A 12,796-nucleotide genomic window follows, 5' to 3' on the forward strand; every position below is an offset into this window, starting at 1 on the left:
CCCCAGCTGATGACACTTAGTCAATTAGGGCTGATAAGAGGCTTCAGCTGGGGAGATGAGTCCCACCACGGATAAGGCTCTGCTGGTGCCTCTGTGAGGAGCAGGATACCCTCCCTCCCCCCATGACAGCTAAAATTCTAGTATTGAAAAGAAACGTGAACTGAAATTAGTCTTGACATTTCTGGGTCTTGTAATCACAGTGGGTGACAAAAGCAAATGCTGGATCAGAGCCTTTCCCTGAGCAATTTAAACACATCTATTTTAAGGAAAGACCAAGTTAAACAAAGGGGTGACAGCCCGTAAGTTGAAAGCCACAAGATGTGACGTCCTGGGATTATGTTATAATCAGGCAGTCCAAGTAGCCTCCAAAATACATGTTTTTTGGAAATCAGGGGGGAAAAGTGCTGCTACCACACAGCGTGCTGCCCCTCACACCATCTGTGAGTCGTTGTTTCCCTGTGCGCCGCGGAGAGGCACTGCCGACCAAAATTGTTTGCCCCCCTTTGCAGGATGAAGGCTCAATTCAGAAGGAGGAAATTATCAGGCAGGAAGTGAAAATTAAACCATTCAGTGGAAAATGGAGGGGAATGGTTTTTGCATTCATCTGTCTATGCTGGCATCTTGTCAAAGGACTATTATTGGGAAACCACGTTGGGAACCAGGGAATCCGGTGGGGGGAAAGCTGTATTTTCACTACTTGAGGCTCAGTGACTCCTGTGAGGTATCCTGCAGCAACAGGAGATGGGCTTGAGGTGAAACTTGAACTTTTGGTGCATTTCCCTGTCAGGTCTGTTCGTGCCTCCCCAAGCAGCAAATCCAGCTGCGTCAGCAGAGGCACGAGGCCATGGTGCGGGGAGGTTTCTTATTTTCCAGCCTGGCTGGGCTGCTGCATGCTCCGCACAGCCTGGTGGCACCGGCACTGGCCCCAGCACCATGCTGGAGCCTGAGCCACAAGAAATAGTGACACCCGCTGAAGGGAGAAACCTCCTTCCCCAGCACTGCTGCTTCTGTTCTGGGGGCTGCGGCACGTGCCCGAGGGTACACAGCACCAGCTGTGGGGAGCTCTGTGAGGACAGGATGGGGCTGCCCCGTGCCAGATGCAGCCACTTCCAGATGCTTCTGGCTGGTTCCAGATGGTTCCAATGGCCCCACCACAGGGCACGGCTGAGCCCATCCGTGAGGCTGGTGATGCCTCTTGGGAAACGTATCTAAGAAAGGGCAAAATGCAGTGAGAGGAGAGGGGGAAAAGTGTGAGAGACGGCCCTGAGAGCAGCATGGTCAGGGAGGGAGGAGGAGGGCAAGAAGAGGTCTTCGAGGCGCTGGAGCAGGCGTTCCCCAAAAGCCCCCAGAGGAGCCCCCGCCAGAGCAGATATCCATGCCTGCGACTAATATTAATTGGCAATCAATTAATATCCCTCAAGCCAAGTCCAGTTTCGACTAATATTAATTGGCAAACAATTAATTTCCCTCAAGCCGAGCCTGTTTTACCCGTGACGGTAATCGGCGAGTGATCTCCCTGCCTCTAGCTCAACCCACGAGCTCTTTCACCACAGCCCTGCTGAGGAGGAGGAATGAGAGCGGCTGGGTGGGCGGCTGGCAGCAACCAAGGTCCGCTCAGCCCTGCCACACGCCCTGTCCCCGGTGCTCCGCTGCCTGTCCCGGCGCCCCGGGCCGCTCCCGTCCCCTCCCCGGTGCCGGTGCCCTGCCGTTCACAGTCCTCCGAGCCCCCAGGGGGCGCCCTAGCGCCCGCCTCGCTCTGCCGGCGCTCGTGCCCGGCAGCGGAAGGAAGCGTTTTCCCGCGCCGTGCCCATGGAGCCCGGCGGTTCGCGCCGCCCCAGGTAGGGCCCGCCCGGGCGGGCAGCGCCGGTGCCCCGGCCCCGGGGACCGGGGTGGGCGGCTGCGGCCGCAGGGTGGGTTGTCGGGTGGGTTCCCCCTTGACCGTGCCTCCCTTCTCGCTCCGCAGCGCGGCGGAGCTGCTGGCGGCCCGCGGCCGCAAGGCCCCTCAGCGCCCCCGCGGCCAGAAGGATTTCATCCCCGACGGCTCGGCCGAGCAGGCGGAGAAGCTGCGCCTGTGCCGGGAGGAGCAGTGGCAGCTCCTCTCCGAGGAACGCGTGGAGCGGCTGTAAGTTCCCGGGGCTGGGGGCGGCCCGGCTGCCTCGCTGGAGCGGCCGGGGGTCGCAGAGCTGTGCTGAGCCACGGACCGCGGGGCTGTAAATTCCTTTTTCGCTGGGAGGGATCGTGTCGGGGGGGGGGGGGGGGTCAGAGCACAGCTGCTGTCCGTTCAGGTGTTATGGGTAGAATCGAGCTGTTAATAGCAGGTAGGTGTTAGCACAGTAAGTTCCCTTGCCCGTCCCCACAGTTCACCTGCTCGTAGCTCCCTGGTTGGAGCAACTGCAGGGGACACACCCCGGCCGCTCCCTCGGGAGCAGAGGGTCATACTGGTACACCAGCAGCTTCAATGTGGGTGTTCAGAAAGTCCCTTAAAAGGCCCTTAGTTTTCTCAGGTGCGTGCGTAATTGTGTAGCCTTTGCAAATAGCAGCCACTGTCTTCTTGGGCACGGTCTGAGTTACACAGCCCCTTGATGATGCTCACGTGTGGCGTTGTGCAGATTCAGCTGACTCTTGGTGTCCCTGGTTTATCAGTTTTGGTGGTTTCAACAGCACTACCAGTTTCCAGAGCCTATCATTTCTTGGGAGATTTTCACGCACTACCTCTCAGCACACACTTTCCCTGTTTGGCCTGCTCTTTTCTGGTAACAGTTTCTCTGTCTGCACTGATCAGTAGCAGTTCACATAAAATCACACCACTGGGGACTTTAGAGAGAGAATGGCAACCTCCAGCAGACAGGCAGGTCAGACAGGGTGGACCGTTATCTTCCCCTGTTTTCACAGTTGGGTTTGTTCAAATACATCTGTAAATGTGTGTCTGGGGCAGCAGTGGAGACCCACAGGCTGGGAGGGCGACTGGGTGGGTTTAGGTTTCCTTTCAGATGGAGAAGTTGTGGTACTGACTAAAGATGCAGAGCAAGTCCATGGTGGACCCTACAGGTCTTTCCTTCTGTTTCCCTGAGCCAGCTGCTAAAAATGTATGTTTACATTCTTGCAAAGTCACCCTCCACTTTTCAGCTATTAATTTTTTTCCTATGAGTCCCTGTGGGTGGGATACAGCAATCTGAGAGTGTCTTGGCAGCATCTGAACAATTGTATGATACATCATGGCTTAGGCCATGCGTCTCCAGCAGGCTGCTGTAGCCTACAGACAGATGTCTGCAGTGCTGACTGAAGACACTCTTAACTAATTGGCGGTGATAAAATCTTCAGCTGGTACTGCTAGATCCAGTGGATGGTGTCTTTCCAAGGCCTTACTGTGTAAAAATACCACCTGGAAGTTTGTTGCCTTTTGATACCTTCCTGAGCTTGTTGTAGTTGATTGTAGGACATGCTAGTAATAACAAACTAATCTTTAACCCTTAGGGGGAATTTGGTGAAAGCTGAGTGGAAGCCAGGACAGGGCATCGTAGAGCTGCAGTCCCCTGCGGTGAGTCTGCTGCAGAGTGTACTCGGTGCCATCACCTCCTGCTGGCCATTGCAGATTCCTTAATTCGCTGCTTCAAATGGGAGAGAGCCTGCTTGTCAGCAGGAGCAGCCCGAGCCCATCATGGATTTGTGCTTCTGTTCCAGGGGAAGTTTTGGCACACCATGGGGTTCACAGAGCGTGGCAAACAGTGCCTGCTGCCTGAGGAAGCTCTGTACTTGCTGGAGTGTGTAAGTAGGATACCTGTGCGTGGATGGGGGCATTGGGTCTTTCCTGAATGATTGGAGGAGCTGCAGCAGCTTTAGACTGAAGTCTGAAATCACTTGACTTGTGTTGGTCACTGCGGCAGTCTGAGCAGCCTATAAACACCTGGTTCTCAAGAAATTGTCTTTTTTAGCCTGTTGCTGATGGAGCTTTTGTTTCCAGGCCATGGGTTCATATGTTGTACTCTAAAGCAGCCTCTGTGTCATTGACAGCGAGTGTTAGTTGGATTGGTGGCCAGTTTGTTCAGCTGGTATCATGTTTAACGCACTCCTATGTCAAATACGATAATAGAGACTAGGAGAGTTTTAGCTGATCTGAATTTCTGTTAGAACATCAGTGTGCTGGTTTTGGCTGGGATAGAGTTAATTTTCTTCACGGTAGCTAGTATGGGGCTGTTTTGGATTTGTGCTGAAAACTGTGTTGATAATGCTGAGATGTTTTCATTATTGCTGAGCAGTGCTTACACAGAGTCGAGGCCTTTTCTGCTTCTCACACCACCCCACCAGTGAGCAGGCTGGGGATGCACAAGAAACTGGGAGGAGACACAGCTGGGACAGCTGACCCCAACTGATCAAAGGGATATTCCAGACCATATGATGTCATGCTCAGTATATAAAACTGGGGGGAGAAGGAGGAAGGGGAGGACATTCGGAGTTATGGTGTTTGTCTGCCCATGTAACTATTACGTGTGATGGAGCCCTGCTTTCCTGGAGATGGCTGAACACCTGCCTGCCTATGGGAAGTGGTGAATGAATTCCTTGTTTTGCTTTGCTTGTGTGCGTGGCTTTCGCTTTACCTGTTAAACTGTCTTTATCTCAGCCTATGAGTTTTCTCACTTTTACCCCTCTGATTTTCTCCCCCATCCCACTGTGACTGGCTGTGTGGTGCTTAGTTGCTGGCTGGGGTTAAACCACAACAAGCAGTAGTAAGTCAGCTGTCTTACCAGAGTGAAAGAAGCATGAGGAGCATGTTACAAAGTTTTCTATCGAGATCTCTACTTTCTTGCTCTGGGGCTGGTGAAACACACATTTATATATCAGTTACTTCTTTACCAAAATCTGTGTATGGGGACTTGAACTTCCACAATCCAGGAAAGCTCACTGTTCTGGGAATTTCTGGAAATGAGATCAAACCATTATCTTCTGTTCCTTGTGAGAGTTAATTGGGATAAAAGGTTTGACACTGAGAAATTCTTTTCCTCAGAAGTGGTGTACAGTTAATTAGGAAACCTGAGACTGGTCAGTGTCTTTTCAGTCATAAGTTGACTTCCTCCCTTATCCCCAGCGTATCTTGCATATTTTGCAATGGCAGGGTTCATAAGTTCACTAGCACAGTTTTTCTGTGCTTCTCTAAGAAGCTGATAGGAATTAGTGAAATGCTATCCAGCTTGGTAGGGCCACATTTAGGCACTAAATCAGATCTTTCTGTGTGAAGGGTGTTGGCATGGGAGGCAGTTATATAGCAGCCAGTACTGTATGTGCTTTACACTTAAGCAGAGAACTTTGGGGTTGCTACTTGGCATCTCTTCCCGGTATGTATGGCAGAAGGAAATGTAAATGTGGCAAGCAGGGGAGTTGAGACCAGGTTGCTTTCAGTGCTCCTCTGCTTGCAGAAATGCTGGTTAAGGCTCAGTTGGATTTCTTTGCTGTAGAGGTTTTTTTTTGTCTTTCCACTGAAGCCTGTTGTCAGTGGAATAGGTGCACTGATCTAAAGGGGAACTTTCTTCTCTTAGCAAAACTTAATTAGGTTATGGGTATCTGATGCCATCCCTTAAATGCTAACTGCAAAGGTAGGGCTTTTTTACCTCTGGCATTTTGACAAATAGATCATAAACAAATTGATGAAAATAAAATTGTTTCGTTAGTTGCTGAGTACAAAATGTCTCCCCAAAAGCAGAAAAGACTAGTTAGATGTCTTCAGCCCATCTCATAGGAGAGGTGTCCTTCCTAGTGTTTTGTTTTCTTTGTTTATGAGTAAACACATTCTAAAAAAAAAAAGGGAGGGAAAAGAGGCGTGGCCTATAAAACTGCCTCCTGCAGGTTAGTTGCTATTGCCAGGGGAATCTGCCTGTGGAATCATTGGGGTTGCAGTAAATGCTTCTGAGGATGCTATCAATTCCTCTGCTCCAACTCTCTCAGTTGTGCAGGTCCTAAGTGTTTTTGTAGTTGCGCTGTGTCCTGAATCACTGAGATCATCAAAGTTAAAGAAAATTGTCTCCCAAACAGATGCAGTGCTGGAGCAGGAGCCGACAGCTGTGGGTGGGAACTTCTTAACTGGCTGCTAAAACCAGAGCATGGGGGAACTGGGCATGGGAGAGGGACTGTAAGTCATCCAGGTGGCACATGGGGAGACATGGATGTCATGTCAAGGAGGGTGCTGGGACCAGCTGTGAGGACCAGTGGGAAGAGAGTGGTGTGAGCTTGCATAGATTTGTTCCCTGTGATTCTTTCAACACCAAGCTTTTGTCCTGCAGGGCTCTGTTCAGCTCTTTTACAGGGATCTGCCGTTGTCAATTCAGGAAGCCTACGAGATCCTGCTGTCCCAGGAGGCGATGAGCCTGCCACATTACCAGGTGTGTTGGGACCTGCAGCTATTGCAGGGAGGATGAAGGCAGAGAGCCCAGCCTCTGCTGCACAGCTTCTTTCAGTGGCTGAGAGCAGAATACGACAGTTAGGGAGGGGAGTCATTCTCAGTTTTTTCCCATTCACCTTCTCCCAGATGATCAGTTCTTGTTTCCCCACCTTTGCTTTGGGTCCTAACCCTGGCATTTTCTCCTCTGCCAGTGCCACACTGTGTTCACTCAGTTGTGAAACTGAAGTAAATTGTTTGGTTTTAGGGTAGTCATTTAACCCTCTTGCTTTCCTTTGCTCTAAGGTGTTCAGCCACTTGAAGCAACTGGGTTATGTTGTACTGAGATTCGACCCCAGGTAACCAGCTTTTTCTTTCCACGCTGCTTTCTCCTTTCTGAAGACCCTGAGCAGCTCTGTGCCCACTGCATGGCCCTAGTGGAATGGCAGAGAAGAGGACTTTGACCCTGCATTCCGTCTCTCGGGAGGATTAAAGGCTAAAAGTGGCACTCTACCCTTCCTTGCTCCTCCCTCTTGAGGAGGTGATTGGGAACATGAAATGGGGCATGAACCGAGGACCATCCTGGTCCTGCTTGTGGATTTTCTGTGCCTGGAAGAAAAGGTTTTTGTTGCTGTATTCTGGGGGCTGAGCAGAAGGGTAGTTTTGCTGCCCCGCCCTGCTGTCAGCCTCCGTGTTGGTGTCTCCTTACAGCACTGTCCTGTCTCCTTATGAGAGGCAACTAAACCTGGAAAGTCACTGCCAGAGCTCTGGGAAACACCATCGCAAAAGGAGGAGGAGTTCCAGCCCCCGGTAAGGATGCGGCCCAAAGCCTTCTTCCATCTTCTCCCAGGCTCTGCAGCTTGGGAACAGCATCCTCAACCCTTTGTGCTGTGGGTGACCTGTCCGGCACAGCTGCTCTTGGCTGTCCTCAAGCAGTGCAGTGCTTTTCCTGAACTCTTTGCAGTGTGCCTTTTTGTCACTTCTGTACTTCATGCAGGGCTAATAGGAGCAAACTGCCCCTGAGCCTCCCAACTGCAGTGGTGAGATGCCAAAATAGGAGGGTAGAGAGGTCAGTGCAGAAGAAACACGTGGCATTTGTCTCCACTTGCTCTTTTTTAGAGGGAGCACAGACACCACAGTGCACATCTTGCACTTATCTACCCCCTCAATGCAGCTTACGTGCTAGGACTGTACAGCAGAGATGTTGCCAAAATGCAAACAGAAACTGACATAATTAGTAATTTTGCTAATTATGACAGCTTCCAGTAGGTGGCATCATCTTTTTAAGAAACAGGGAGGACAAGACTGGTCTGCACTTCCTTTCCTGATAACAAGTAACTCAGTGCCTGAGGAGTTAAGACATTTCAGGAACTGGGAGATAAAACTGCTGGTTTGAGAATTGCCCCATCTTCTCTGGGACCAGGAACTGAATCTTCTACCAGTAAGAGGTGCTGGTAGGAGGGTTTCTGCCTAGCCTGTGCTGGTTTGGCTGAAGTCCATCATGTTTGTGTGGAGGTGTTTGGCTCCGTATATGGGGTGTGTGGAGGCTGCATGGCAGGTTGGGAACGTGTGTCTACACAGATGAAGGCAGGGATTCTCCTGCGCATTGAAGTCAAACCTCATGCAGGACTGCCGAGAAGTTTATTCTGCCTTTGGCATTCACTACTTGTTTTGGCCTGCTTTTTTCCCTTCTCATTTTGTCACACAAGCAAACGCCCTCCTTCCAGCCAAGAGATTGTTGTCAAGGGTTTGCAGATCTGTCTGGGGGTTCCTGCCACCTTTGCCGTCCTTTTTTCAGGCTTGGCAGACTGCATTCTTCCTGTTAGCAGGGAGGAGGCAAGACTCAAAGGGAATAAAGTTCCACTACGCACTGTCCCTGTCTTTTATGCTGCTGCTTCTGTCTTTAGGTCACATGAGAAGAAACATAAGATATCTGAGGACCTTCCAGAAGCTGAAGGGACCTCCAAAAAAGCTGGAGATGACTGTGGAGACTCCAATTGCCTTCCAATGGATGAAAAGCCCTTGTCAGAGCAACCAAAGGAATCTGATGCTGGAAGTGGAGAGGGGGAATCAAACCCAGTTCCTCTTGATACAGGACAAAAGGACTCCCTGAACCCCTCCAGGAGCTGGGCTGGAGACCACAGGGAGAGCAGCACTGGCACCCATGCACCCCGCTGGGATTTTACCACCATCGTCTTGCCAAACATGGCCCCAGATCAGCCGTGCACACATCTGCCCTCACCTGACAACGGGCTCCTGCCAGAGAATGTGCCAGGGAGGGAGGTTGATGCAGCTTGCTGGTGTGCACGCATCAATCAGAAACAGGAGAAGCTGTCACGGAAGGAAAGGGAGCAGCGAGAGAGGGAGACCAGGTACAAGAGCAGTGTCAATGCTGACCGGGAGGTGAGGCGCTGCTCCAACTGGAAGGAATACAAAGCCCTTTTGGAGCAGAGGAGCCAGCAGAGGGTTTGGAGACGACCACCACATCTCTGGGACCAAGCTGTCACACCACTTTTGAGGCCAGATGAAGCTACTTCATCAGGTAAAGGCTCTAGGAAATTGGCAGGGACCCCCTTCCCCCCCCCCCCCAACTCTGTGAAACATTGCCTGTTATGCAGCAGCAAAAGGGGTGACATGGAGAAGCTGAACGTCAGTTTAGGGGACAGTACCTTGAGATGGAGAATCTCATTAGAAGGCTTAGGCAGAGCAGGCACAGAGGAATGCAGCTATGAACATGGGGAGAGACAAGAAAGCTTGTACTCTGCCTTTCCATCTCTTTCTATAGCCTACTCAAGTGCCAGGATAAACAGGGCCTTGGGAGGTCTTCTAATCCATTCCCCATGTCCTACTGTATTGCAATCCTTCTTTCTAGGCTGTTAGGCATGTGAAATCACAGCCAGCAAGATGCAAAGCAATTGCAGGGTGTTCTGGGCTGTGTGCTGGGGGGAGATGAGGAAGCCGAGGTCTTTGAAGTAGCCAGTGGTGACTGTGGTGCTGCCAGCCATTGTTGGAGGAGGAAGGCTCATGGGTGGTGGTGGAGTGCTTGGAGTGCCGTGGGAGAGAAATAGCTAGTCTGATCCTTTCCTGTTCCTTCTCCCTCCAGCTGCGCTCCTCCAGCAGATCAGCGTGCTGCAGCCCTCCCACATCCTGGATGGAGCCTCCCGGTTAGTATCCATGCAGCCAGCTCGTAGCTGTTAGGGAGTAGGGGTGTCTTGTGACTGTCCCTGCTTGTGAGGTCTGTGAGATGCTCACAGCAGCAGTTTGGGAGCTGCCTGGCATCTGGGGTGCCAAGAGAATACAGCGCTCTGCTCCGTGACCCGGTTGCATCTGTAGTGAGGGGCTGACATTTCCATGAAGTACCAGTCCTGCAGCAACAGACCTAGGGCATTCCAGGCCAATTAAAACATTGGGGTTGCTCTCTTTTCCTACTGTTCTCTCTCTGCACCGCAGCCAGGTAATCTCCCCTAGAGGTTTGGGTGGGTTTCACCTGTGCCTCATTCCTGGAACGTGCTGCCATCCCTGCTGCAATGATTATAAAACCATGCCTTTGGACTTTTGGTTCTGCTCCTGCCTTAAAGAGTCTGTGTGGTGTTAGTGTGCAGTCCCTGTAGGGCAGAGCAGTGCTTTGCTTCTCTATCTGTTAGTGGCCCTTCTTGCAAGGGGGTCTGCAGAGAAGGGAGTGTGGCAGATGTGGGGTGGGAGCTTGCTCTGGTCTGACTACAGGAAAGATCTAGAAATTAATTAGAACAGTTGCAGGATCAGTCCTTTGAGGGCTGAAGCCTTTCAAAGGCCCCAAACTAGCCAGGCTTCAAGAGCTTTTGCTCCCTCTTTCCTCTGCTGTGTCTATACCCTACAATGTTTCAATCCTATACATATGTGAATGTGTTCTGTCTTCTGTAGGCTGCAGGAGGACCCAGAGGGCATGAAGATAGACTTCAATGTGTATCAGGCTGATGCTGTGGCCAAGTTTAAGAAGACAAACCCTGGGAAGCCATATGTCAGGATGTGTGTTAGGAGGTATCCATGGGTCTTATGCTGTGTTCTGAAACATAGCAGTTGCTGTTGTGGAAACAAAGTACTAATGATCTGTAAATGACCCAGCATCTTGTGAGCTTTACAGATCATCAGAGTGTCTCCCTTGAGGGTGGTCCTGCCCAGAATTTTTTTTTCCTTCCATTTCCTCCTTTGTTGGAGGCTGTGGCTGACAATTCCCCCAGCCCTTGTGCTCAGCCCACACTATTTGGTCATCTGGTTGCTGCTCATGTCTGAGTATTACTGGAGTCAGGAATAAGAAGCCACAGCTGTATTTATGCAATGCTTGTGAAACATGTAGAGCTCAGTTTTGCAGGGAGCTGTAGGATACCTGAATCCTCAGCCAGTGCAGATCGCGATGGATTTCTGCAGAGATGTACCTCCCCAGAACTCACTAGAGGCTCAGGGGCATGGGTTTAGTATTTTGATCATTGCCAAATGTAACTTTAAGATCAGTATGAACAGAGGATAGGTGTCCCCTTTCTTGCTGGATCCAGAATCTGATACCTAAACTCCACAGGCAGGTACAAAGTTCTTGCCTTTTCTAATTTTGATATGTACTAAAACTGTCCCTCCTCCGCTCTCTGCAGCTGTAGTAGCCAGAGCATGGAAGGTGGTAATGCAGTTTTACAAAGGTCTGTCATGAGCGGGTAGGATGATCCTTGCTTTATAAATATTTTCATTTATGAGCAAACAGACTCTGTAGAGTTAAAAGGAGGAAAAGCGGGTCAGATGTTGATCCCAGCAACCTAAAGATCTTCCTAGCACAAAGGTATTAAGATGGTACTGGATTGGCAATTTGCCAGTAGCCCTGTGAGCCGCATCTAATAGGCACAGCATGGAGCAGTGTGCAGTTGCCCTTGTTTTTGGCAAAGGATTTGACAGCTCCCAGTTCCCAGCATGCAGTGTACTCTCTCAGGGCTGGCAGCCTCCTGCTTTGACTGAAAGGGGTGGGAAGGGTCACTACCAGCGCCTAAGACCCAAGTGAGCTGCTGTGATCATTGGCCAGGACAGCTTTGTCTCTGTATTCTTATTGCTTTGAGAACAATGGGATATTTTTCTCTCTGCAGCTTTGACGAGCAGATTCCATCCCTTCGGGCTTTGAAGCAGGTTACATATCAGAGTGGGGACGTCCCGGTGGTCTTTGCACTGGTGGATCATGGAGAAATTGCCTTTTATTCACTAAAGGAATTCAAGCTGCCAGTCGATGTTAATCACTGAAGTTGCTGTCACTTGCAGAAATGGTACAGGATGAAGGGAAGAGCTTTACTCAGGTTTTGTTTTATTGATTAATGAAATACTACAGAAAATAGAGCCTGTGATAACTGGAACCTTGCGTAGTTGACCACTATTTGCTGTTACAGACTTCACCCAACCAGATGGCTCAGGCATAATAGCAAAATTTACAGCAAAAAGTGCGTATGCCTTAGCTGGGCATTTCTGGACTGGAATACACACTGATTTGTTCTTGAAGCTGGTTCTCCAGCTTTCTCATCTTGTGGACCGCTAGTCTGCCTTTTCCGTGTCATCTTTGGCTGACCTGTGGACCATTAGAAGACACTTTCTTGGTGATCCTCTTGTCACATGTTAAGAGCCACTGTGCTACACCAGTGGAATGGTTGGAGAGTCATTGAGGTCAATCAGGAACAGAATAAGCTGATCAGATCAGTGGTGGTGTCCTGAGCCTCTGTCATTCAGCTACGCCAACAACCCTCAGATCAGATTCTGATCTGAAAAAAGCACAGCCATAAAACTCAGCCACCTGGGGTAAAGTTTCCAGGCATTCAGTAGCAGGAAACTGCCTTGAACACAATTTCATCAGCGTGAGCTCACAGAAAGCCCCAGAGCATAGCAGATGGCACCGCAGCCTCACGCTGTAGCAGCTGTGCTGAGATGCATTTTTGCCATGCAGCATTGTGCCATGTTAAAGTTTGGCCACCAATACCAGCACACTGTATCTGATAGTCTCACCAAGGCTGTACTGCAGCCTCCTCTGCTTCAGCCTGACATCCTCTTTCCTGGCTGTGGATCTTTGTCTTTTGCAAGTGAGAGATCCCTGAGTAAAGAAAGAATCTACAAATTCCTCATGAGCCTTCCAGTCTTGTGGCTGTTGTGCTCCAAACTGAGGACATCATTGCTTTCCAGGCCCTACTGTGGGAGCTTTCCACCAGGATATCCAGGTACCAAAGTTGCTTTAGCCTCTATGCAAAAGTGCCAGTGACAAGTGCCAGAAAGTCTGCTCAGTGAATAGAAGTATGCTGAGCATGGCTGTGTTTGGTATTGAGCTTCTTCAGAACTGTTATAGCAACTGGTTTAGATGCATTTTATTTGATAATTTTTTAGTTCCTTTTGGAGATGGGGAGGAGGCTAAGCAATAAAAAAGCCTTTTCCAGCAGT

The 12,796-nt window shown here is 50.3% G+C and overlaps 1 protein-coding gene across 1 annotated transcript; it reads left to right on the forward strand.

Annotated features, from left to right (window-relative positions):
* The first annotated feature begins 1,780 nt into the window (after nucleotides 1-1,780).
* On the forward strand, nucleotides 1,781-12,796 carry TSEN54 (tRNA splicing endonuclease subunit 54). Its single transcript, XM_075044531.1, has 11 exons — nucleotides 1,781-1,838; nucleotides 1,964-2,122; nucleotides 3,475-3,538; nucleotides 3,682-3,765; nucleotides 6,273-6,371; nucleotides 6,674-6,726; nucleotides 7,079-7,177; nucleotides 8,275-8,909; nucleotides 9,471-9,531; nucleotides 10,268-10,384; nucleotides 11,470-12,796. The coding sequence occupies exons 1-11, from the start codon at nucleotides 1,810-1,812 to the stop codon at nucleotides 11,618-11,620; spliced, it is 1,551 nt and encodes a 516-aa protein (XP_074900632.1). The 5' UTR covers nucleotides 1,781-1,809; the 3' UTR covers nucleotides 11,621-12,796.

Source organism: Buteo buteo, chromosome 13, assembly GCF_964188355.1.
Source record: "Buteo buteo chromosome 13, bButBut1.hap1.1, whole genome shotgun sequence".
Lineage (NCBI taxonomy): Eukaryota > Metazoa > Chordata > Aves > Accipitriformes > Accipitridae > Buteo > Buteo buteo.

Coding starts and splice junctions, on each gene's coding strand:
- TSEN54 (XM_075044531.1), top strand. CDS start 1,810: ATGGAGCCCGGCGGTTCGCGCCGCCCCAG. Junction 3,766..6,272: donor CTCTGTACTTGCTGGAGTGT/GTAAGTAGGATA, acceptor TTTGTCCTGCAG/GGCTCTGTTCAGCTCTTTTA. Junction 9,532..10,267: donor ATCCTGGATGGAGCCTCCCG/GTTAGTATCCAT, acceptor TGTCTTCTGTAG/GCTGCAGGAGGACCCAGAGG.